Source organism: Ovis canadensis, chromosome 10 (assembly GCF_042477335.2).
Source record: "Ovis canadensis isolate MfBH-ARS-UI-01 breed Bighorn chromosome 10, ARS-UI_OviCan_v2, whole genome shotgun sequence".
NCBI lineage: Eukaryota > Metazoa > Chordata > Mammalia > Artiodactyla > Bovidae > Ovis > Ovis canadensis.
The window spans coordinates 46665255-46692878 of NC_091254.1; the positions used below are offsets into that span (position 1 = coordinate 46665255).

Sequence of the window (27624 nt, forward strand, 5' to 3'; positions counted from 1 at the left end):
AGTAGCAGGATACAAAATTAGTGCGTAGAAATCTGTTGCAATTCTATACACTAACAATGAAAGACAAAAAGAGGGGAAAATCCCATTTACCATCACATCAAAAAGAATAAAATACCCAAGAATAAACCTACCTTACAAGTTTCCCTGGTGGCTCAGACAGTAAAGAATCTTCCTGCAATGCAGGAGGCCAGGGTTTAATCCCTGGGTTGGGAAGATCCCCTGGAGAAGGGAATGGCAACCCACTCCAGTATTCTTGCTTGGGAAATCACATGGACAGAGAAGGTTGGCACGCTATAGTCCATGGGATCATAAAGAGTCAGACACAACTGAGTGAATAACACTTTCACTGTTCAAGGAGGCAAAAACCCTGTACTCTAAAAGCCATAAGATGCTGATGACAGAAATAAAAAATGAGACAGATGGAGAGATGGATACCATGTTCTTTGATTTGGAAGAATCAATATTGTCAAAATAAAGGAGTTTATTTATTTTCAGATTCAGTGCAATTCCTATCAGATTACCAATGGCATTTTTCACAGAACTAGAACAAAAAAACTGTAAAAATTTGGAAACATAAAATATCTGGAATAGCTAAAGCAACCTTGAGAAAAAAGCAGAGCTGGAGGAATCAGGCTGCCTGAACTCAGACAATACTACAAAGGTACAGTAATCAAAACAGCATGACACTGGCACAGAAGAGAAATATAGATCAATGAAACAGGACAGCCCAGAAATAAATGCTACAGTCAATTAATTACACACCTACAGTCAGTTACAAAGGAGGGAAAAATATACACTGGAGAAAAGACAGTCTCATCAGTAAGTGGTGCTTGGAAAACTGGACAGCTACATGTAAAAGAATGAATTGAGAACATTCTCTAACACTATATATAGAAATAAACTCAAAATGAGTTAAAGACTAAATGTAAGACTGGATACTATAAAACTCCTAGAGGAAAACATAGGCAGAACACTGATGAAAACTGAAGCAATGTCTGGATCTGTCTCCTGCAGTAATGGTAATAAAAACAAAAAACAATTGAGATCTAATTAAATTTAAAAGATTTGCACAGCAAAGGAAACCATAAACGAAACAGACTACCTACAGAATGGGAGGAAATATTTGCAAACAATGCAGCCAACAAGGGGTTAATCTCCAAAATATACAAACAGCTCAGATATCAAAAACAAAACAACAAAACAATCAAAAAACAGGCAAACGATCTAAACAGATATTTCTCCAAAGAAGACATTAGATGGCCAAAAGGCATGTGAAAAGATGCTCAAGATCTATGTATTTATATGTATATATAAAACTGAATCACTGCTGTACACTTGAAATTAACATGACATAGTAAATCAACTAAAAATCTAAAACAGTAAACTGAACTTTATCAAAATCACAGATTTTTGTGCTGCAAAGGATGCATCATTAAAGTGAAAAAACCCATAGAATCGGAGAAAATATCTATAAATCATGTATCTGATGAAGGGCTTGTATCTAGAGTACTTATAGAACCCTTATAACTCAATAATAAGAGATAAACCAATATTAAAATGGGTAAAGGATCTGAATAGTCATTACTCCCAAGAAGACACACAAATGGCCAATAATCATTTGAAAAGATGCTCAGTGACACTAGTTATTAGGGAAATGCAAATTCATCACTAGGATGAATATAGTTTAAAAAGACAATAACAAACATTGGCAAGGATGAAAAGAAACTGACTTCTAATTTGCCAGGAAGAATACAGAATGGTACGATTGTTTTGTTAAACAGTTTAGCAGTTTTTTCAAAAGTTAAACAGTTATCATATGACCCAGCAATTCCATTCCTAGAAAAATGAAAACATATGTTCACAAAAAACGTGTCCATGAAGGTTTATAGCAGCACTTTCCATAATAGCCAAAAAGGAAAAACATCCCAAATGTCCATTTACTGGTGAATGGATGAAGAGAATGTGATTCATCCATACAATGGAATATTAATTAGCCATAAAAAAGAATGACGTATTCCCACATTCTATTGTATAGTAGAAATGAATCTTGGAAACATGCTAAGTAAAAGAAGCCAGTCACAAAAGACTACATGATTCCATATATATGAAATATCCAAATTATATCTATATGTCTACATATCTATCTTTAGAGATAGAAAATAGATTAGTAGTTGTTTAAGACTAGTGTTATGAGGTTTTGGAGGTGGTAATAAAAATGTTCTCAAAATGACATGTGATTGTTGTACATCTCTGACCATAAGACCATGAAGTTACAGACTTTAATTGAATGGTATATGAATTATATCTTTATAAGGCTGTCTTTTTAAAGTTATTCATTCTGTTGAGGAATTTGAGGTAATTTTATCTGTTTATATATATATATATTTTAAATTTTCTACAAAGAGAATGTTTTGCTTTAATAATCTAAAAAATGATGAATTGGGAGAGGATTACTGTGGACTTTCTTAGTACAAATGTTTGTGCTTCTTATAAAACTAATCCTTTCCTTCCTAACCTTTTATAAAAGCTGCATTGCTCTTTTTCATTATATTACTCAGTGTAGCAACAGACACTGTTTTTCTTCCTCAAGCAGGACACGTTCGAATAATGAATTTCGTTCATGTTGGCCTAAGGATACCCTCTGTACATACTCTGATAAGTTTGCACTGTGTGAGCTATGTAGAGGTGTCTAGATGTATAAAACTGTATAAATATAAACTAGAATGTATTAAAAATCCATTTCTAAGGGCAAAAGATCAAATCATTTTCTTAATTGGAAGGAACTGTAGATAGAGAAATGACAGTTGTCCAGGGCCTGTCCGCTGCTACACCAGGGCTGACAATGTGAACCCAACTGAATCCCACAGCCACAACTTTTCCTGAATATTACTACCTTTAAAAAATTTTTTTGAATTGTTTGGGAGTATTCTCTGTGAACTGGATTTTTCCTCAGTATTCTAGAATTATAAAGAGAAAAATGGTCTTTTATCTCATTGGAGATTTTGGACCTAACCTTTGATTAGTTTACAGATAGTAGGATTCATAGGGAAGTAACCACTTGGTAACTCATTTTCCTTGTTTCTTCATTTGAACAGGTGACATCTTGTTGAACATCAATGGCATTGATTTGACCAATTTAAGCCACAGTGAGGCTGTGGCTATGTTGAAGGCCAGTGCCACATCCCCCACAGTGGCCCTGAAAGCGCTGGAGGTGCAGGTGGTGGAGGAGGCTACCCAGGGCCCGGACGAGCCGCTCAGTGCCGTCAGTGAGAACGAGTACGACGCCAGCTGGTCCCCGTCGTGGGTCATGTGGCTCGGGCTGCCCAGGTGCTGAGGCTTTTCTGTTGTTTTATGGAAAATTATCATTACAGCCTTTATCAGGGTGTAGCACAGCAAGTTAATGAGGAAGGAAAGAGGCTTTGGTTAGATAAAAGTAACAAACCACTCCAGTGTTCTTGTCTAGAGAATCCTGTGGACAGAGGAGCCTGGAGGGCTGCCATCTATGGGGTCTCACAGAGTCAGATACAACTAAAGCGACTTAGCATGCCTGCATGCATTGGAGAAGAGAGTGGCAACCCGCTCCAGTATTTTTGCCTGGAGAATCCCAGGGATGGAGGAGCCTGGTGGGCTGCCATCTATGGGGTCGCACAGAGTCGGACACGACTGAAGCGACTGAAGTTGCAGCAGCAGCAACTTCAAATCAGGTCAGTTTTCCTTCGTGCTCGTGCTTAGTCGCAAAGTTGTGTGGGACACTTTGTGACCCCATTGGTTGTAGACCAGGCTCCTCTGTCCATGGGATTTGCCAGGCAAGAATAATGGAGTGGGTTGCTGTTTCCTTCTCCAGGGGAACTTCTCGACCCTGGGAGCAAACACATGTCTCCTGCATGGGTAGGCAGATACTTTACCACTGAGCCACCTGGGAAGCCCCCAGTTTTTCTTAGGTTATTACAGTCAAAAAAGGTAAATTTAACAATAAGAACTAAGCTGAAGAGATTTACATATGCTTATAAAAATGACCCCTACTAGAGGCTCCCACGTGGGCCGCTGTGAGAGTGGGCGTTCAGTCTCCTGCTGAGAAGACTCTCCTTTACCAGCCTTCACTCTGACACGCTGCTGGGAGGTGCTGACACGTGCTACTAGAGGCTCCCATGTGGGCCTCCGTGAGAGTGGGCGTTCATTCTCCTTGCTCAGAGGACTGTCCTTTACCTTCACTCTGACATATGCTGGGACTCAGGTATATTCTCCACTGGGAAAACCAGGTCAAAGTGTCTTCCTGTCCCAGAGCTATTCTAAAAGCCCTTTCTTAATCCTTTTAACTCTTCCTTAAAAGGAATGTAAAACAGTTTTTATTAGACATAGAGAGTCTGTAGGCCAAATCACTGATGTTCACAAGTATGTGCTCTTAACCCCTGTTACAAAGAGGTCACGGCTTTTGACCAGCTGATCAGCCAGGACATTCTGCAGCTGGTTAGTGTCTGGTCATGAGACGTTTGGGACCTCCAGACCATGGCTGTGTGGCTTGGTACTGAGGTAGGGAGGATGCCCATTACATTATCATCTTTGTTTCCAGCTCAGTTTAGGTTCTTACTATAGAGAAGAATACTGAAACTGAACTATGACAGAACATTCTTTTAACCCAGTGTGAAAATGATCGATTCGTTAAGTAGTAAGAATGTACCAGTTTCTGAGCCATCTGGTTTCATTTGGAATAAATCACTAATAATTAGCATTTATATGGTGCTGTACAGTTTATAAAGTATTTTCACATAAAGAATAACAGAAAAAAGCAAGAACGTTATTGAACTTAGTTTGTTAATTTAATTTTCTGACTTGTCCTCTTGGTTAAAAGGATAAGAAGGGGAAAAAAAGAAGGCCCAAAATTGTAATAGAATTACTGTTACAGGGACCTATAGGGCTCTTGTGGAGAGAGATTTTTTTTTTTTTTTTACAACAGAGATGATTAACTGCTTTATAGGTTTATTCCAAGTACCAAAAGTGATCTTTTCCCCCATTAAAAAGTCAACATAGCTATAAATGCTTGCTTTTCAATTCCTGCAGACATGCCATCTAAGTTGTGAGGTGTTGGCCCTGAGAAGGAGCCTAACTGATTATAAACGCTCATCCCAAAAGTCTTTGTGTGACGTTGCACCCTCATGCTGAGCAGTTCCGCACAGGTACTCCCCACCTCTGCCTCTGGACAGGACAGGACCAGTGAAGTCCTGGAGAAACACCCCTGCTACTTGTAGCTCTCCTTTTGTGTTATCCCAGGCTAGTTTTGGGGTCAGCACTTCTTCCTGTGTTCAGAGCATTTTCTGATGTGCCAGGAACAGTAACAAAGATTTTAGGTGAGAAATATACAATATAGTACAAGGCAATCAACAGATTCAATGCAGTGTCTATCAATGGCATTTTTCACAGAACTAGAACAAAAAGTTTTAAAATTCGTATGGAAACACAAAGGCCTCAAATAGCCAGAGCAATCCTGAGAAGGAAAAACAGATAAGTGGTCAGGATGGTAGAGTAGAAGGACCTGAAGCTCACCTTCTCCCACAAACGCATCAAAAATGCATCTGCGCATGGAATGAGTCTCAGAGAGTGCCTGCTAGATGCTGGCAGACGACCTCAGACAGCAGAAAGGGCAAGAGAATCTTGGGCTTCAGAAATGAGACCCGGGAGAGGAAGGACTGGGGTTGGCTGTGCAGAAACAGCCAGGGAGTGATGGGTATCTGCTGCGACTGCAGAGGGTGTACACAGAGGATGGCTGGCCACCCTTGAGACCAGGTGCCAGTGTCTGGGGATGTGCAAGGCGAGGGTCAGGACCCACCGTTTTTCCCACACGCACAGAGGGCAGGACATAGCCTGCACAGGATCCAGGAGCCGCCATGAGCCACCTCTGCCGCCTGCCCAGACACCAGGAGGATCACAGCTGCTGCCATCTCCCTCTCGGACTCCAGGCGTGGTCGCAAGACACCATCATATGAGCCACTGCTGCCACCACCTGCCCAGATGCCAGAAACAGTCACAAACCACCATCGCTGCTCCCCTGGGATTCCAGGAGTGGTCTCGAGCTGCCTCCATGCCCACTGTGCGCTCTGGGGGTGTGCCCAAACCACCCCTGCCACCAGAAACTCCAGGAGCAGACCAGCCACTGCATCTGCACACCCCCATCAAGGGACATGACCGGCACACACTGAGGAGAGGCAGCAGGCATCCATGCTAAAGACAGCCCTCGCACCAAATATATTAAACCTTCACAAGTGACACAGGGATGCCCCCTCACATAAGTAGCCCCCAAGACCACAGTTTCTCCTAAACTCAGAATGAGAGAAATAGAAGTAAAATAAAGCAGAGGAACCATTTCCCATTAAAAGGCCAAGAGAATTCCCCTGAAAAAACAAACAATGAAAGACCTCTTCAGTCTAATAGACACCAATTTTAAAAAGGAGGTGATGAAAATATTGAAGGAATTAAGAAAGGCTATGGACAGAAATGCAGAGTACTGTAAAAATGAACTAGAAATATAAAGAAAAACCAAGAAAAATAAGAAAGCTCATTTGCAGAGACAAAAGCTGAGCTGAATAGCAGAATGAATAATGCAGAAGAATGAATAAATGGCCTGGAAGAAAGAATAATGAAAATCACCCAGTCGGGACGGCAGAGAGCCAAGTGGGGGGGGGGGGGAAGTGAAAGCAATATAAGAGTGCCATGGGGTAATATAAAGTGTGCCAGTCTACTCATAGTAGGGACTCTGGTAGGGGAAGAAAGAAAATGAGATCAAAATGTATTTGAAGAAATTATGGCTGAAAATATCCCAAACCTAAAGAAGGAAACATACTCAGGTTCAGGGATCACAGAGGGTTGCAAACAATCTAAACCCAAACAGACCTACCTACACCAAGACGTAGTAGAATACAAATGACAGAAGTTATAGATTGGGTCCTAAAGGCAGCAAGAGAAAAAGTTGATTACAAGGGAAACCCCCACAAGGCTATCAACTGACTTCTCTGCAGAAATGGCAGCAGGCAAGGGAATGGTGAGATAAATTCAAAAGTCCTGGAAAGAGAAAACTATACCATCCAGGATGCTCTCCCCAGGAAGATTATCATTTAGAACAGAAGGAGAGAAAGAATTTCTCATACAAGCAAAAACTAAAGAACACTGCAATACTAAACATATCCGAAACTCCAATACTTTGGCCACCTGATGCAAAGAACTGATTCATTGGAAAAGACCCTGATGCTGGGAAAGATCGAATGCAGGAGGAGAAGGTGACGACAGAGGATGAGATGGTTGGATGACATCACCGACTCGATGGACATGAGTTTGAGCAAGCTCCAGGAGTTGGTGATGGACAGGGAAGCCTGGCATGCTGCAGTCCATGGGGTTGCAAAGAGTTGGACATTACTGTGTGACTGAATTAAACTGAAAACATATCTGAAAGGAAAGATCAAAAGGTCTTCTCTAAATAGGAAAAAAAAAAGTAACAATCTACAGGAAAGAGAAAATCATAAATGGAAAATAAATCACTTATATAAGCCAGTACACAGATTAACATATCATTGACCAGAGACACATGTTTTTAGAGAGTAATGCAATTAATGTGCTCACCCTGGACTGTAGCCTGCAACGCTTCTCTGTCCATGGAATTTTCCAGGCAACTTTATTGGAGTGGGTTGCCATTCCTTCTCCAGGGGATCTTCCTGACCCAAAGATCAAACCCACTCCTCTTATGTCTCCTGAATTGGCAAGCAGATCCTTTCAAAACTGATGCATCACGAAATTTTGTGTTTCTAAAAGAACCCCCCTCAGAGATCCACTTTGTTTACTATCATGGAAGATAAAAGAACATATTCTAGAGGAAATACCACCCATAGGACTGGAAAAAAAAAAAAAAAAAGCCACCAGAAAGTGTAGCGTCTGCTCTTCCAGGGGAAAGCACAGTGAAACACTATGTTTTTGTAGTAGATGTTGTGATCCCCTGAACAGAGGAATCCGCCACACTGCCTGCCATGCTTTAATGAAATACTAGAATGCTTTACAGTAAGACATGTACAAAGTTTCAAATAAATACATTAAGTGCAAAAAAAAGTTGCTGATATGATTTGAATTTACTCAAATGCAGGTGTTTCAATATTCACTTACATAACAAATTGCCAGCACAGGTGTTAAATTTCTGCAAAGAGCACCCCCCCCCCAGTTGATAATATGTTAAAAAAAATAAAAAATATTTCCATAAAAGTGATAACCACACTGAACAACAAAAGAATGAACATAAAGATGTAAAAGAGGTCATCAAAATTATATAAAATGTGGGGGAGGAGAGTAATTAAATGTAGATTTTTTTTTCCCCTCTAAAAAGGCAAATAGATATAGGAAGTGGGTAACATACTTGAAAAACAAGATAACCACAAATCAAAAATATAAAATAGATTCACAGAAACCAGAAAGAAGAGACTGTTAGTATAATACAGAAGAAAATCAAACCGCAAAAGGAAAAACAAAAAGAAAAAACAAGGGACAAAGAAGAAATATAAAATCAATGGAAAAACAAAGTTTAAAATGACAACAAATACATATATACTACAATAAATATTATGTCTACTACTGTTGACAAGAATCCCTTAGAAGAAATGGAGTAGCTGTCATAGTCAACAAAAGAGTCCAAAATGCAGTACTTGGGTGCAATCTCAAAAACGACAGAATGACCTCTGCTCGTTTCCAAGGCAAACCATTCAGTATCACAGTAATCTCAGTCTGTGCCCCAACCACTAATGTCAAAAAAGCTGAACTTGAACTTGGACGGTTCTATAATGACCTTTTAGAACTAACACCAAAAAAAACAAAAAATGATATCTTTTTCATCAGAGGAGATTGGAATGCAAAAGTGGGAAGTCAGGGGATGCCTGGAGTAATAGGCAAGTTTGGCCTTGGAGTGAAAAATGAAGCAGGGCAAAGGCTAACAGAGTTTTGCCAAGAGAATACACTGGTCATGGCAAACACCGTCTTCCATCTACACAAGAGATGACTCCACACATGGACATCACCAGGTAGTCAATACCGAAATCAGATTGATTATAGTCTTTGCAGCCAAAGATGGAGAAGCTCTGTAGAGTCAGCAAAAACAAGACCAGGAGCTTACTGTGGTTCAGATCATAAATTCCTTATTGACAAATTCAGGTTTAAATTAAAGAAAGTAGGGAAAACCACTAGGCCATTCAGGGATGACCTAAATCAAATCCCTTATGATTATACAGTGGAAGTGACAAATAGATTCAAGGGATTAGATCTAATAGACAGTGCCTGAAGAGCTATGGACAGAGGTTCATAACATTGTATAGGAGGCAGTGATCAAAACCATTCCCAAGAAAAAGAAATGCAAAAAGCTAAAATGGTTGTTTGAGGGGGGCTTACAGATAGCTGAGAAAAGAAGAGAAGCAAAAGACAAAAGAGAAAAAGAAAGATAGACCCATCTGAATGCAGAGTTCCAGAGAATAACGAGAGATAAGAAAATCTTAAGTGAACTTTGCAAAGAAATAGAGAAAAATAATAGAAAGGGAAAGGCTAGAGATCTCTTCAGGAAAATTGGAACTATCAAGGGAATATTTTGACCAAAGATGGGCACAATAAAGGACAGAAACGGTATGGACCTAACAGAAGCAGAAAATACTAGGAAGAGGTGGCAAGAATACATAGAAGAACTGTACAAAAAAGATCATAATGACCCAAATAACTATGATGGTGTGATCACTCACCTAGAATCAGACATCCTGGAATATGAAGTCAAGTGGACCTTAGTAAGCATTACTAAGAACAAAGCTAGTGGAGGTGATGGAATTCTAGCTGAGCTATTTCAAACCCTTAAAGATGATGCTGTTAAAGTGCTGTATTTAATATGCCAACAAATTTGGAAAACTCAGCAATGACCACAGGACTGGAAAAGGTCAATTTTCCTTCCAGTCCCAAAGAAGGGCAATGCCAAAGAATGTTCAAACTACCACACAGTTGTATTCATTTCACATGCTAGCAAAGTAATACTCAAAATCCTTCAAGCTAGGCTTCAACAGTAGGTGAACCAGGAACTTCCAGATGTACAAGCTAGATTTAGAAAAGGCAGAGGAACTAGAGATCAGATTGCCATCATTTGTTGGATTACAGAAAAAGCAAGGGAATTCCAGAAAAAAAAAAAAATCTACTTCTGCTTCATTGACTACCCTAAAGTCTTTGTGTCGATCACAACAAACTGTAAAATTTCCAGTGAGAGCCAACTCATTGGAAAAGGCCCTGATGCTGGGAAAGATTGAAGGCAGGAGGAGAAGGGGCAAAAGAGGATAAGATGGTTAGATAGCATCACTGATTCAATGGACATGAGTTTGAGCAAACTCTGGGAGATAGTGAAGGACAGGAAACCTGGTGTGTTGCAGTCCATGGTATAGCAAAGAGTCGGACATGAATGAGCAATTTAACAACAAAATACATATCTTAGTAAATTACCTTTAACATCAGTGGACTAAATGCTCTAGTCAAAACAGAGTAGTAGCTGGATTTAAAAAAAAAAAAGAAGCCTATAATATACTGCCTGTAAGAGACCCACTTTAGGGCAGAGGACACATAGATTACAAGTGAGGCGCTGGAAAAAACATTTCATGCAGCAAATCACAAGAAAGTGAGGGCTGTAGTACTCAGACAAAATAGACTTTAAAGGCTACAAAGAAAGATAAAGACGGACACTATATAATGATAAAAGGATCAATACAAGAACAGGATTTTATACTCGTCAACATATATGCATCTAATATAGGAGCATCCAAATACAGAAAACAAATACTAGCAAACATAAAGGGAGAAACTGATGGGTATACAATAATAGTAGGAGACTTTGACACCCTAGTGACATCAATGGACAGATCTTCTAGACAGAAAATCAGTAAGGCAACAGAAATCCTAAATGATACAACAAAACAGGCTTAATTTATACTTTCAGGATATTACATTAAAAAAAAACCCCACAGTACACTTTCTTTTCATATGCACATGGCACATTCTTTAGGAATTAACCACACACAAGGGCACAAAATAAGCCTCAAGAAATTTAAGAGTATAGAAATTATATCAAGCATCTTTTCTGATCACAATGGCACAGAACTAGAAATTAACCACAGAAAAAGAAGAAAAATCAATTACATGGAAACTAAACAGCATGCTACTAAAAAATCAATGGGTCAACAAGGAAATGAAAGAGGAAATTAAAAAAAAAAATACCTTGACAAATGATAGGGAAAGCACAGTCATACAAAATCTGGGAATGCAGCAAAAGTATAGGGAAGTTCAAAGCAATATAGACCTTCCTCAAAAAAACAAGAAAAATCTGAAATAAACAACCTAACCTACCACTTGAAAAGATTAGAAAAAGAACAAACAAAACCTAAAGTTAGCAGAAGGAGGAAATAAAAGATCAGAGTGGAAATAAAACAGAGATTAAAAAAATAGGAAAAAATCAACACCAAGAACTGGTTCTTTGAAAGGATAAACAAGATTGACAGATCTCTGGCCAGGCTCACCAGGAAGGAAAGAGAGAACCCAAATAACCAAAATAAGAAATGTAAAAGGAGACATAACAACCAATGCCACAGAAATACAAAAAAACATGAGCGAATACTATGAATAATTAAATGGCAACAAATTTGACAATCTAGAAGAAACAGATAAGTTTCTAGAAACACAGCCCACCAAAATTGAATCAAGAAGAAATAGGTAATTTTAGATTACTAGAAGTGAAATAGCATCTGTAATTTTACTATCTTGGACTTTTTACTTTATATTGATGTATAGCCAATTAAGAATGTTATGATGGCTTCAGGTGCACAGCAAAGTTACTCACCCATATATATGCATGTATCTATTCTCCCACCCACTCCCTACAAACAAATGTCCAAGACCAGATGGCTTCACACCAAATATACAAAAAAGAATTTAAACCAAACCTTCTCAAACTCTTCCGAAACACTGAAGAGGAAGGAACATTCCCAAAGACATTTTGTGAATTCACCATCACTCTGATACCAAAACTAGACAAATTGCCAAATTTGCTGGATCATCGAGAAAGCAAGGGAATTCCAGGGAAAGTCCTTGATGCTGGTAAAGACTGAGGGCAGAAGGAAAAGAGGGCGTCGGTGGATGAGATGGCTGGATGGCATCACTGATGCAATGGACATGAACTTGGGCAAACTTCAGGAGAGGTGAGGGTCAGGGAGGCCTGGCGTGCTGCACTCCACGGGTCTTAAAGAGTTGGACACAGCTGGGCAGCTGAACACCACCACCACTTGTGGCTGGCAATTTGTTATCTAAGTGAATATTGAAATGTCTCTGGTCAAATATACTTTTGTGTGACAAAAGACATATTAATACGTCTCTGGTCAATAATGTGTTTAAGTGGCCATACTACCCAAAGCAATCTCAGATTTAATGCTATCCCTATCAAATTACCCATGACATTTTTTCATAGGATTAGAACAAATAATCCTAAAATTCACATAGAACCATAAAATACCAGAATTGCTAAGGCAATACCGAAGAAAAATAACAAGGCAGGAGGCATAGTCCTTCAGACATCAGATAATACTACAAAGCTGCAGTGCTCGAAATAGCATGGTAGTGGTACAAAAACAGACATGGGTCATGGAGCAGAACAGAGCCCCGAAATAAACCTGCACACCTACAACCAGGTAACCTCTGACCAAGGGGGCGAGAGTATACAATGAGGAAAAGTCTCTTCAGCAAGTACTGTTGGGAAAGTTGGACAGCTGCATACAAATCAGTGAAGTTAGAACACATCCACTCACCAGACACAAAACAAACTCAAGATGTCTTGAAGACTTAAAACAGGACACCATAAAACTCAGAAGAGAACATAAGCAAAACACGCTTTGACATAATCATACCAATGTTTTCTTAGGTCAGTCTCCCAAGGCAATAGGAATAAAAACAAAAATAAGTGGACCTAATCAAGTCTACAAGCTTTTGGATAGTGAAGGAAGCCATAAACAAAAAGACAGCCTACAGAATGGGAGAAAATATTGGCAAACATGTGACCAACAAAGGTTTAATTTCTAAAATGTATTGATATAAGCAGCTTATACACTGAAACAACAGCAACAAAGAACAACCCAGTTAAAAAGTGGGCAGAAGATCTAAATAGACATTTCTCCAAAGAAGAAATACAGATGGCCAATAGGTACATGAAGAGATGTTCAACATCACTAGTTATTAGAGAAATGCAAATAAAGATACAGTGAGGTACCACGTCACAGTCAGAATGACCAACATCAAACAGTCTACTAATAAAGGCTGGAGAGTGTGTGGAGAGAAGGAAAGTTCCTACACTGTTGGTGGGAATATCAACTGGTGCAACCCCTATGGAGAACAGTATGGAGGGTCTTCAAGAAATTAAAAACAGCTACCATGTGGTCCAGCAATCCCGCTAGGGGGATATATCCAAACAAAGCTATAATTCGGAAAGATACATGCACTCCTGTGTTGACAACAGCACTTCTCACCATAGCCAAGACATGGAAGCAACTTACATGTCCACTCACAGAGGAACGGATAATGAAGATGTGGTACACAGTACAGTGGACTATTACGCAGCCGTACAACAAGAACAAAATGCCACTTGCTGAAACATGGACGGACCTAGAGATTATCATGCCGAGTGAAGTCAGACTAAGAGAAATATCACATAATGTCACTTACATGTGGAATCTAAAAAGAAAAGGATACAGATGAGCTTATTTACAAGACAGACCCACAGACATTCAAAAATAAACTTACAGTTACCAAAGGGGAGACATAGCAACAAGGGATAAATTAGTTTAGGATTAACATACACATCACTCTATACAAAACAGATAATCAATAAAGATCTACTGTATAGCACAGGGAACTGTACTCAATATTCTATAATAACCTATATGGGAAAACACCCTGAAACAGAATGGATACATATAACTGAATCTCTTAGCTGTATACCTAAAACAACGTTATAAATCAACTGTGGTGGTGTTTGGTCACTAAGTTGTGTCTGTCTCTTTGCGATCCCATGGACTGTATGTAGCCTGCCAGGCTCCTCTGCCTGTGGGATTCTTCAGGCAGGAATACTGGAGTGGATTGCCATTTCCTCCTCCAGGGGATCTTCCCAGCCCAGCAATCGAACTCATGTCTCCTGGACTGGCAGGCAGATTCTTTACTGCTGAGCCACCAGGGAAACTAAATCAACTATACTCCAATATAAAAGAAGAAACACAGGATACTAAAACCTAGTTTAGTATAGGTCAAAGGAATACCTGTCACTAAACAGCCACTGTTCTGTAGACTCCCAGAGATCTCTATTGTATGCAAACCAGTATTCAATGACCGTGGGTCAGAGGGCTGTCATTTGGGGCAACAGCTCTGCTTTCCCTGGTGGGGTGGGAGCCGGGGCCCTTCCACTGCGTGTGCTGGCATGTACACACACCTGCTTGTTTGCATTGTTTTATCTTCTGCAGAAGATTCAGAATAACGAAAATAACCTGTACTGTCCTAAAACATTAGGCCAATGCATGGGACTCCTCTCTACTGGAAGCTTTTTTACACATTAATGACCAGAGATGTAGTAACACCACAAGCGTTCCTTTGTGCAAAGTAACTTCTGTCAGTGTTCTGTTAAGTGCTTCTCATTGAGCTAAGAAACCAGAGCACATGAGCAGCTCTGTTCTGGCATGTTGTATGTTGCTCCCCATCCATAATGGAGGCACGGACCATGGTGTGGAGTTACAACAAAGATGAACAGGCTATAAAAAGCCCTCACACTAATTTTTCTTGGTCTCTGTGTTGACAGTGCCCTTCATAGCTGCCATGACATAGTCTTGCGAAGAAGCTACTTGGGAAGCTGGGGCTTTAGTATCGTCGGTGGATACGAAGAGAACCATACCAATCAGCCTTTCTTCATCAAAACTATCGTCCTGGGGACCCCTGCTTATTACGACGGAAGATTAAAGTGAGTCTTATTGTGTTTAATGATGTGATTTGCATTTACTGTGATGGACACAAGGTCAGCTCCCAAGTCCAGCCTGTTGTCCATCCTTGTAAATAAAGTTTTATTGGAACATACCCATGCTCCCTTGTTTACCTATCTCCCTGGGCTGCTTCTGAGATGTGATGGCAGAGCCAAGTGGCCAGTCCCGAGACCAGTGACTCACAGAGCCCAGGCCCTCTGTCTACCTACCATTTGGCCCTTTACAGAGACAGATCTGCCGGGCCTGATCCAGACTGAAGCATCTTGGTACCACAGGTCAGTGCCTCTTGTGAGATTAACAGTAACGCAGAGTCATGCGGACACATCATGACCCAAAGCTTTCCCTGAGCACCTGAGTCCAGTCCTGTCAGTAGGTGGCTTTTCTCTACAGCACTTATGTCAACATAACGCTCAATTCACGCAAGTCCACGTGGGAGGGATTTTGTTGCATTTTGTGTTAGATCCCTGGCAGGCAGCGTGGGGCCTTGCATTCGTAGTAAAGGTTTCATCAGTATTGATGGATGATGTGCGTGCCAGGCGTGGTGCTAGGTGCTGGCTATGGGTTACTGCACCTTCTTAGCAGCCTGCGAGGTAGGTGCTGCTGGTGTTCCTATTTTATAAGCAAGACACTGAGGATTCAGGTTAAAAAAAACTGCCCATAGTCAAATAGCTGGAAGTCGTTGACAGCAGTTAATCTAGGAGTCTTGGCCATTCAGCCCCTGCTGTTGTCACCACTGGGCAAAAAGTACCCTCTCAGCCTCTGTGCCACCTTTCTCAGAGCTCAAGCACCATGAGAAGAAAGAGGCATTCCATCAAGAGATTATACAGACAGAGGAGACGGGTGACTGTAAGTTCTTAGGACCTAGTTTTGGATGCAAGAAACAGTTCTTAAAAAGTAGATGCTGACATCCTAGTCAGAGTGCTGCACAAATCAGGGCATTTACATTTTGCAAACACAGAGCAACAGCTCGGGAATATCGAGGAAAATCCATCAGGGTCAGTGTGCTCCAGATCCCACTGTCACCTGGTAGAGATGAAAAAATCACTTCAGGAGCAAAGAGTGGGAGGCTGGGATGAAATAACCATTCTCTTAGCCAACTGTTCAGCCAGTCTGGGTCTCGTGTAAATTATAGACTAATTAACTTCCACTTCCTAAAAGAAGTTGAACTAGATCACAAGAAAGTAACATATTCATATTCAAAATAAAGACTAAAAATTATAAAAGATAGAAAGGTCTTCAGATTCACCATCCATTTGTGATAATTAAGCTGAAGGACAGTGAGCATCCTTGGCTGAAAGAGGTGTGGGTCTCATTTAGTTGAAGCCTCAAATGAATGGACTGTAAAAAATCAACCATGAAAATAGCAGCCCCCTCCAAATTTATCATGTGGTATTTTTAAAGGAGGCAGCAGATTTATTCTGTTAACTATACATTGCTTAAGCTTCTCTGAAAATTACTTTGCTTTCCTTTGAAATCATCCACCAGTTACAGGAGAGGCTGGCACGGGGGTGTCCCTGGTTGACAAGGGAAAGCCAACATAGGCTTAAAAAATCACCCAGATATTTCTCAAAGAAAGTCACATAGCCTGATCATCAACAGTTAATGGGTAAGTGTACCAAGCAAATCTCAGGACAACATGTCTGATGCCGTGAAAACGGTGACTGTTTCTGTCTCTCGTTGTCCAGATGTGGAGACATGATCGTGGCTGTGAACGGCCTGTCGACCGTGGGCATGAGCCACTCGGCGCTGGTCCCCATGCTGAAGGAGCAGAGAAACAAAGTCACGCTGACCGTCATCTGTTGGCCTGGCAGCCTCGTGTAGATTTTGAATTTGATGTTAAGTCGAACAGCTTCCCTATTTTTTTAGGTCTTGGGAAGAAACCCCTTTGGTTTTGGCAAGTTTCTGTTAGGGCCTGCTGACGCAGCTGGGACACACAGGGCCAAACCCACCAGGCTTGTCCTTTTGTTATTAATATTTAAATGCCTCCTCCCCCTCAGTTTGTCGCATTTCTCTCAGCTCAGAACGTGTCTTCCCCTAACCCTCGTGGGGTCACATTTTCAGAATCCAGGTTCTCAGTTGTCAGAATGTGAGCTGTAATAAAGAATGAAGTCTGCCCAAACTGTGAGCCAGCAGGCTGCATCAGGCGGCTTACAGTAGCTCTGTTTTAAGTAACTGAGTCATAAAATGAGTTCCATGTGCCCGAGACGGGCCAAGTGGGCTGTCACTTGGGTGGCCAGTGCCGTGAGTGGCCGCCTGCTCAGTGTGGAGAAGCTGCTCCCCATTTTCATCTGTGCCAACATTTCAAACAATACTGTTTAAAAGGTCATTTTTCTGGCTTATTTTGTATCTACTTTCATCTCAGTACTCATAGATGAAGACATAAGTCTGAGACCACTAAAGGTATTTTTAAAAAATAATGTACCATTATTAGAATACTGCAGAATAAAAGATAATATTATCCAATGAAAAAGAATTTGGGAGGTAATTATAGTTTAGTGCTAGAGATGGTAAAAGCTGCATTTACTTGACAGTCTAAAAGATTTCATTTCCAAAGGAATGTTTTGTTATGTAGGAAAATTTTGAAGCAATTTCTGCTAAAAATCATTTTCTAGAGTTTGTATTATACTTCTGTCAGCAAACTTGGCTGGGAATGTTTTTGTGATTTATGCAATTAGATGATAAAAATAAAGGCATATTGCTATTAAATGCACACTCATATATCACAGCTAAGTAGAAGATAGGCCTTTTTTATTTTATTCTCTTGAGTGTTTTAGAAGCCCTTATTTTCCCCCATTATTGCTTTACTTATACACATAGTTGTTTCAGGAAAAAGTCTGAAAGATACTAATGTCTGAAACCACCTACTCCAGATTTTTAAAAAACTTTTCAGCTTTTCAATCAGTCTTTGGTCACTAGACTGTCTCATGTTTTTTGACATGTTTCTGAAAACTGACCAGCCCATTCTGTTTATCCTTTAGTCATCATCACAGTTGTCCACTGGAAGAACACATGACGTGAATAAGAGGAGAGTCTCCACCTTATGGATATTATGCATACTTGAAAAGTTTCATTTATAAACCTAGTTCAGAATCTGAGCTAATTTACAAGTGCCCTCTGTCATAAACGGTGTTAATGATCAGAGAATGTATTTCAGAACACTACAGTATATTATGAAGCATGACCATGTTACTTTAAAACCTCGCCATCGCATCGTTTGTGTAGCATGTCAGAGATTATTCCAGTTAGTTTTTAAATTGTTTTTTTAAACATATCTCTTTACTAAATAAGAAATGGCAACAATGACTGTTATGACACTCTAAGGTCAGTAGTTAACCAAGATGGAGTGGAGTGCCCCTTGCAGGGTGTCACTATTCTATGGTGACTGGCTTCTGAAGCAGTCTGGTATTGTTACTTGTTACTCTGCTTTGTTACTCTGATTGACATGGAACAAGGTTTGGTTTTTTTTTTTTTCCCCTGCTCCTCAAACAGAATTTTGTAGCCCAGTTTGCTATTTTTTAAAACATTTTATAAGAATGTGTCATCCTTGGCAAGTGGCAGTCCATCAGCAAACATCCTGACCACCACTTTGTTATAAATCAAAGGCTTACAGCGGACCCAGGGGTCAGATGAGTATTTTGAAAGGCGACTTTTTTCCAATATTATTTTACCGTGGAAATCTTGAAATCAATTTAAGCTAATTTGGTTTTATTATGAAAGACCAGAGCTTTCGGTCAGCATGATGTTTGGTGATGGAAACTTGTTCATAATTTATTGTTACTGAAAAAAAATACTCGAATTCCCTCATCTCAAGCTTCAGTTAAATGTGTTGATTTGTTCTGTGCCTTCAGTTTACATTATTTCAGGATTTTTCAAATGTGTTTAAATAATAATGTGATAATCACTTAGGATGGAAATAAAAATCATCCTTTCCACAAGAGCAACACTGTCTTTTCTTGCACCGCAGGTGCAGACTTATTTTTGTTTGTGGCATTGTGTCCCACTACAGCATCCCAAGCTTGACACCTTGGGATCACAAACCCGTCTTCTAATCGTCACTGCCGAAGGCGGAGCCCACTCCCTCCCTACTGACTGTCGGGTTGTCAGCCAGTGCCAGACCTCTGGATGGCGACCACTGAGCACCAGAAACATGGCAAGGGCCACGTGCGGAAGTGCTAATACCCTGGATGTATTGTGTAATATAAAGTTATTAACCTCACCAACTTTTTATTTTCTGAATGTGGCTGACCTTCCCTGGTGGCTCAGACGGTAAAGCGTCTGCTTGCAATGCGGGAGACCTAGGTTTGATTCCTGGGTCCGGAAGATCCCCTGGAGAAGGAAATGGCAATCCACTCCAGCACTGTTGCCTGGAAAATCCCATGGATGGAGGAGCCTGATAGGCTACAGTCCATGGTGTCACAAAGAGTTGGACACAACTGAGCGACTTCACTTTCACTAGGAAACTAAATCTCCAGGGTAGCTCACCTTGCATTTCTGTTGGTTTCCTCACCCCTTCCTCTCACAGCACCTCCCAGGTGGCCCTCACTGGGGTTTCCATCCTTGTAGAACTTTGGGTACTGCCTGCATTAAAAAAAAAAAAAAGGTTATTTTTAGTTGAAAGTTGGTTCCCAATTTCCTTGTAAGTTAAGCTCAAACCGAGGCCTCTGGTCCAACCTCAGTCAGGATTTCTACGGCTCTGCAGCCACACTTACCCCCATCACTCCAGCAGGTGCCCCAGGTCCCACCCTCACGCACGCTGGTCGTCTTCCCTCCTGTGTCCCTGTAATGCTGTCCCTTCTCTGCCTGCTCACATGGTCCCATATATGGAGGCATAGCTTGAATGCTGCCCGCTTTCATCTCCACTCCCCACTTTCGAGAGAATGATCCTCCATGTGATGATTCTCAGCAGGCCTTTGTGTTGGTGTTTCTTATGGCTCCAATCACGTACTTCCAGGCATAGTTCTAAAGCACCATCTTTGAGCTCCACCTTGCCATTCTGAACACGCTGATGCCCTGTAACTCCCATAGTCTGTAGACCAAGCATCCTACTGCTACAGGGCCCCTGAATTCCAAACCTGAAACATGTTTCCCCAAGCACTTGCCTGCTTCCACTCTTTCAATCCAGACTCCCCTCCCATCAGCGTAACTTTAAACCCCAACCCCCGTCATCAACGACCACGTCCTCACCCCATTCACGAGACCAATGGTTCTGTGTTGTCAGAATGACAGCAGCACGTGACAGGCTCCCCAACACCTGGCCCCAGCCTTGTCTGCCTCTCTGCTAACCCACCACCCACCCCCACCCCCTGCCTGTGTCACGGTGGCTGGCCTGGCTCAAGTGACGTCACCGTGAGAAATCATTATCAACCTCTCAGGGTGAGCTCCTCTCTTCTAAAAGATTTTACCAGCCAACTCATTGGAAAAGACCCTGATGCTGGGACAGATTGAGGGCAGGAGGAGAAAGGGTCGACCAAAGATGAGAGTTGGATGGCATGTGAGTTTGAGCAAACTCTGGGAGATGGTGAAGGACAGGGAGGCCTGGCGTGCTGTAGTCCCTGGGGTTGCAAAGATTCGGACACAACTGAGCGACTGAACAACAAAACTTTTAACAGTCATGGATGTGCACTGGAAAACTTGTCAGGCAGATGTTTACCACTGTTTCAAGCAATTTTTAAAACTAGACATTAAATACCAGATTCTGTACCTTCTGAAGAACCTAAGTTATCCCAGAGGGAAAATGTGGGCCTCCTGGGCTTTTCTGCTTCAGGGTCCCACGAACTACCAGTTGTCAAGTCTCCTTAGGCTTTCCTTGGCTGTGAGGCTACTCTCGACTTCGCTTGTTTAGGAGGATCTTGAAAGTGTTGAAGAGGATGGTCAGGGACGTTGTAGAAAACCCTCCATCAGCACTGTCTGCTGTTCCTCGTGATTAGATGGGTTGTGGTTTAGGGTAGTAACAGCACCATGTCCCCATGTCCCGTCGAAGGTACCTGCTGTCAACAGGGTTTATGACCCCTGCTGCTGCGTTTGACCTCCTAGCCCAAGTGTGTCCGGCTTCTCACAGTGAAGTGCTCTTCCCTCCGAGCCTCCCTCTCCACCCCCAAGCTCTGTCCCCCCTGCACTGTCAACTCCAGTCACCCCTGCAGTCTAACATGGTGACCACTGTTGTGGTCCCTTGTCTTCAATTCATCGTTATGATTGCTCTGAATAGAAAAGATTTGTTTAGATTTAGTTTCTAAACATGTGAAATACAGAAAAGCTGACACCAGCGCTGTTAGTAGTAGTTCCATCATTGGTAGTAGTTGTTATTGCCATCATATCCCACAAGGAACACGAGGAGAAAAGTTACTGACACCCCCATCTTCACCACCACACTGTTCACAATAGTCAAGACCTGGAAACCACCTACCTGTCCATCCGTGGCTGAAGACGGTGTATGTAAACAGTAAAATAAGGTTCAGCTGTAATAAATAGATCTTCCCATATGGCGCAGCATGGATGGACCCCCAAGGGCATCTTGCTAAGTGAGATAAGTCAGAGAGAAAACAAATACTAAACCATCTCATATGTGGAATGTTAAAACAGACTGCCCGAGTTGGGGTGCAGGTGTGGGAGGAACAGTGAAAGCGATCAAACGGTATAAACTTGGAGTTATAAAATAGGTCAGTGGGCGGGGTGTGCAGGGGAGGGAGGCTTCAGAGGGAAGGGATATCTGTATACATATAGCTGATTCACTGTGTTGATACAGCAGAAACAACACTGTAAAGCAACCTATGTGCGCTCAGTTGCATCAGTTGTGTCCAACCCTCTGTGACCTCGTGGACTGTAGCCCACCAGGCTCCTCTGTCCGTGGGATTCTCTAGGCAAGAATACTGGAGTGGGTTGCTATGCCCTCCGTCAAGGGATCTTCCTGACCCAGGGATCAAACCCGCATCTCTTATGTCTCCTGTATTAGCAGGTGGGTTCTTTACCACTAGCGCCACCTGGGAGGCCCCGCTATATTCCAAAATAAACATTTAAAAAATATTTTGAACTAAGTCATGAGGATGGAAAGTGCAGCATGGCGACTATAGTTAACACTGTTTATTGGAGAGTTGCTGAGCAAGTAGATCTTAAAAGTTCTCATCACAGGGGAAAATGTTCTAAGCATGCACAGTGATGACATTAACAAGACTTACTGTGGCCATTCTGCAATGTATACAAATGTCAAATCTTGTACACCTGGAGCTAAAGTTGTAGGACAATTATACCTTAAAAAAAAAAAAGAACACATTTAGGAAACAGGCCCGAAGGGGATTAAAGGCAACATATTGACCTAGCCCAGAGGTCCTCAACGTCCAGCATCTACTGCCCGATGATCTGAAGTGGAGCCAGTGTATTAACAATAGAAATAAATTGCACACTAAACGTTTGAGTCATCCTGAAACCACCTCCCTACCCCAGCCCGTGGAAAGACTGTCCTCCATGGGACTTCCCTGGTGACACAGTGGATAGAAATCTGCCTGCCAATGCAGGGGACACGGGTTTTACCCCTGGTCCAGGAAGATTCCATACGCCCAGGAGAAACAGCGCCCGTGGGCCTAGAGCCTGTGCTCTACAAGAGAAGCCGCAGAGGTGAGAAGAGTAGCCCCCTCTTGTGGCAACTAGGGAAAACCCACCCACAGCAATGAAGACTCAGGACAGCTGAAAGGAAATAAATTTTTTAAAAAAATTGTCGTCTACAAAATCGGTCCTTGATGCTGAAAAGGTTGGGGACTGCTGACCTAGACGATCTGGCAGCTGGTGCTACAGCCCGGATGTCAGGAGATGTTTCAGAGAGGTGTGAGTGCAGCACTGTGGTCACTTCGTTGCCAGCTTCCAAGCTGTCTGAAGTCACTAAAGCAGTTTTTCATTTGCAGGGGATGCGGGGGAGGGGGCAGTTGCAGAGAGCAATGTCAGCAGCTTGTCCAGAGGAAGGACACCTTGTATTAAGCCCAGATACAGCTCCCATAGGAAGAGTCAGGAGGCAGGTCTGGAGGGTTGGTTTTCAGACCGCAGAGCCCTACAAGAGCACGGCGCCTCCAAATTCTACTGCTGCAGCTTCCTGATGTCCATTCTCCTGTGTATTAAAGTGGACTGCTGCTTTACGATTTCTCAAATGCATGTGAGCACGCGTGCTCAGTCGCATCTGGCTCTTTGCGACCCCATGGACTGTAGCCCTCCCAGGCTCCTCTGTCCATGGGGTTCTCCAGGCAAAAATAAAAGTGGGTTACCACTGCACAAACAAGTGGGTTACCATTCCTTTCTCCAGGGGATCTTCCCAACCCAGGGGTTGAACCTGCATCTCCTGCACTGGGAGGTGTATATTCTTTACCACTGAACCACCAGGGAAGCCCTCTCATGGATAGTTAAAATGAAATCTGAAGTTATCCACCCTGGATAGCTTCTAAGGCCGCATCATCCCATTTATCCTGCCTGAAACTCTGCTGCTGCTGGTAAGTCACTTCAGTCAAGTCCGACTCTGTGCGACCCCATAGATGGCAGCCCACCAGGCTCCCCCATCCCTGGGATTCTCAAGGCAAGAACACTGGAGTGGGGTGCCATTGCCTTCTCCAGCCTGAAACTCTAGTGGTGCAGTAAACTCTACCATGTAGAGTGAAACTCCATTCATTCAGATTTAACCAGTTTGCAGTATTAAAGCTTAGAGCTTAAGTAAGATAACTATTCTTAAAGTGCCAAGTGAAGTCAAGGTGTCAGATAAGTGGAGGGCGGTGTGTTGAAGCTGCGTGCAGACATACACTGGTTACATTGCCTTAAATACCCAAGCACCTTCAAGCGATTGAAGGGTTTCTTTTCCACGTGGTTTTTTTAAACAAGAATTTTTCTAGCACCTATGTGTGCATGAGACACAGACGGGTCTGGATCACTGCTTTAGAACACCTGACTTCCTCCTTCATAACCCAGACTCTCCTCTGTTTGTCTGCACTTGGTGATACATGAAGCCCTAGAGACTCCACCGGCTTGGTGGAGTCAAGTCACTAGACTGCCGCTTAGTCACAGATTGGGAATTCAGAAAGGGAGCTTTTCCTGTCACTCTCTTTGCCTGAAGGGAAGGTTTCAGCTCCTCAGAGTCCTTATTAGAAAGCTCTTTGCTATCTTGCAGTGTAAATCTGTGCCATTTAACTAAGCTACCAATTAGTTTCTATGGCAACGCGGAACCTCTCTGGAAGTAAGGTACAGACGCTCAGGGCCCAGGGTCTGTTTGTACAGAGCTAAGTAAGAGATGCAGAAACTTCTTCAGTGCAGCAGTAGACCAGCAGCCCGTGGGGGCCCTGCCACCCCTGCCCGTGGGCCGGGGCACACTTCCCACCTGGAGGGTGCTGCACACACACACCCCCAGCCCGCAGTGAGCACAGAAACTCCCCCAGCTCTGTTCCCTCTCACCTGCAAGTCATGGAGCCAGCCTATTTACCAACTTCCTTCAGTTCTCACCTGCTTCCCCAAGAGCTTCGGGTTTAGGGGTGAACCAACAACCACACCTCCTGGCACTGCCTGCAAACTCATCACCAGTCCTAGAAAGGCCGGGCAAGCGCTACTGCTTAGACTCTGACAGAAGAGAAGCAACGACTGCCCAACGTGGAGGCTCCAAGGGTGGAGGCAGCTGTTAAAAAGCAAAGTTTTTCTCCACTTTGCTTAGATTCTATGAAACAGTACTCTGTCGCCCAGGACTCGGAACCAACCTGAGAGTGTCCGAGGTCACAGGAGGTGTGGAGTCACTGGCCTCTGCCTCTCCCCAGGCCGTTTGTGCAGATCTACACCCTCCCCAGCCTCCTGCTCCTGGGACCCAGCCTGTGGACCCAGCCAAGAGCGGAGTTGGCCTGCGCATAATTTATAAATGTTCTCAGGGAAAAAGAGTTCCTGTCTCATCTTGTTACAGGAATGAACCAGGTCCGGGCGCCTGCCACATGGGGAGCCACAACACAGGGATGCCAAGGTGTGCAGCAAAGGGGGGGTTATCCACAAGGTATCAGAGCAAGAAGATGTCAGACCTGCTCCACCAAGGGGTGAGGTATTCACGTGAAGAGGGATGGAGAGGCAGGCGTGGGGGCTGTGGGCATGGGGAAAGGTGATTGGAAGGTGAGGTTTACAGTTCTGCAGAGGCCTAAAGAGTCTGAAATGCAATCTTCCACCCAATCTCAAAAACAACAGAATGATCTCTGTTCGTTTCCAAGGCAAACCATTCAATATCACAGGGATCCAAGTCTATGCCCCGACCAGCAATGCTGAAGAAGCTGCAGTTGAATGGTTCTATGATGATCTACAAAACCTTCTAGAATTAACACCCAAAAAAGATGTCCTTTTCATTAAGGGGACTAGAATGTAAAAGCAGGGAATTAAGAAACACCTGGAGTAACAGGCAAATTTGGCCTTGCAGAACAGAATGAAGCAGGGCAAAGGCTAATAGAGTTTTGCCAAGAAAACACACTGGTCATAGCAAACACCCTCTTCCAACAAGAGAAGACTCTACACATAGACATCACCAGATGGAAATCAGATTAATTATATTCTTTGCAGCCAAAGATGGAGAAGCTCTATAGAGTCAGCAAAAACAAGACTGGGAGCTGACTGTGGCTCAGATCATGAACTCCTTATTGCCAAATTTAGACTTAAATTGAAGGAAGTAGGGAAAACCACTAGACCATTCAGGTATGACCTAAATCAAATCCCTTACGATTATACAGTGGATGTGAGAAATGGATTCAAGGGATTAGATCTGATAGACAGGGTGCCTGAAGAACTATAGATGGAGGTTTGTGACATTGTACAGGAAACAGGGATCAAGACCATCCCCAAGAGAAAGAAATGCAAAAAAGCAAGACGATTGTCTGAGGAGGCCTTACAAATAGCTGTGAAAAGAAGAGAAGCGAAAAGCAAAGGAGAAAAGGAAAGATATACCCATTTGAATGCAGAGTTCCAAAGAATAGCAAGGAGATAAGAAAGCCTTCCTCAGTGATCAGTGCAAAGAAATAAAGGAAAACAACAGAACAGGAAAGACTACAGATCTCTTCAAGAACATTAGGGATACCAAGGGAACATTTGATGCAAAGATGGGCTCGATAAAGGACAGAAAACGTATGGACCTAACAGAAGCAGAAGATAGTAAGAGGACATGGCAAGAATACACAGAAGAACTATACAAAAAAAACCTTCATGACCCAGATAATCCCAATGGTGTGATCACTCACCTAGAGCCAGACATCCTGGAATGCAAAGTCAAGTGGGCCTTAGGAAACATCACTATGAACAAAGCTAGTGGAGGTGATGGAATTCCAGTTGAGCTATTTCAAATGCTGAAAGATGATGCTGTGAAAGTGCTGCACTCAGTATGCCAGCAAATTTGGAAAACTCAGCAGGGCCACAGGACTGGAAAAGGTCAGTTTTCATTCCAATCCCAAAGAAAGGCAATGCCAAAGAATGTTCAAACTACCACACAATTGCAGTCATCTCACATACTAGCAACATAATGCTCAAAATTCTCCAGGCCAGGCTTCAACAGTATATGAACTGTGAACTTCCAGATGTTCAAGCTGGTTTTAGAAAAAGCAGAGGAACCAGAGATCAATTTGCCAACATCTGTTGGCTCATCGAAAAAGCTAGAGAATTCCAGAAAAAACATGTATTTCTGCTTTATTGACTATGCCAAAGCCTTTGACTGTGTGGATCACAACAAACTATGGAAAATTCTGAAAGAGATGGGAATACCAGACCACCTGACCTGCCTCTTGAGAAATCTGTATGCAGGTCAGGAAGCAACAGTTAGAACTGGACATGGAACAACAGACTGGTTCTAAATTGGGAAAGGAGTATGTCAAGGCTGTATATTGTCACCCTGCTTATTTAACTTCTATGCAGAGTACATCATGAGAAATGCTGGGCTGGATGAAGCACAAGCTGGAATCAAGATTGCCAGAAGAAATATCAATAACCTCAGATATGCAGTTGACACCACCCTTATGACAGAAAGCGAAGAAGAGCCTCTTGATGAAAGTGAAAGAGGACAGTGACAAAGTTGGCTTAAAGCTCAACATTCAGAAAACTAAGATCATGGCATCTGGTCCCATCACTTCACGGCAAATAGATGGGGAAACAGTGGCAACAGTGACAGACTTTATTTTGGGGGCTCCAAAATCACTGCAGATGGTGACTGCATGAAATTAAAAGACACTTGCTCCTTTCAAGGGCAACCTAGACAGCATGTTAAACAGCAGAGACATTCCGTTGCCGCAAATGTCTGTCTTCAAAGCTATGGTTTTTCTAGTAGTCATGTGTGGATGTGAGAGTTGGACTATAAAGAATGCTGAGTGCCGAAGAATTGATGCTTTTGAATTGTGGTGTTGGAAAAGACTCTTGAGAGTCCCTTGGACAGCAAGGAGATCCAACCAGTCCATCCTAAAGGAAATCAGTCCGGAATATTCATTGGAAGGACTGATGTTGAAGCTGAAACTCCAATACTTTGTCCACCTGATGCGAAGAGCCGAGTCATTAGAAAAGACCCTGATGCTGGAAAAGATTGAAGGCAGGAGGAGAAGGGGACGACAGA

General features: G+C 42.4%; 1 protein-coding gene across 1 annotated transcript in view; it reads left to right on the forward strand.

Annotated features, from left to right (window-relative positions):
- Positions 1-18987, forward strand: part of LNX2 (ligand of numb-protein X 2) — an 88560-nt gene extending 69573 nt beyond the window's left edge. Inside the window, exons 8-10 of the mRNA XM_069602246.1 lie at positions 3096-3327; positions 14873-15031; positions 16736-18987. Coding sequence (XP_069458347.1) covers positions 3096-3327; positions 14873-15031; positions 16736-16871 — 527 coding nt within the window. The 3' untranslated portion in view covers positions 16872-18987. The remainder of the gene's footprint in view (positions 1-3095; positions 3328-14872; positions 15032-16735) is intronic.
- The last annotated feature ends 8637 nt before the right edge of the window (positions 18988-27624 follow it).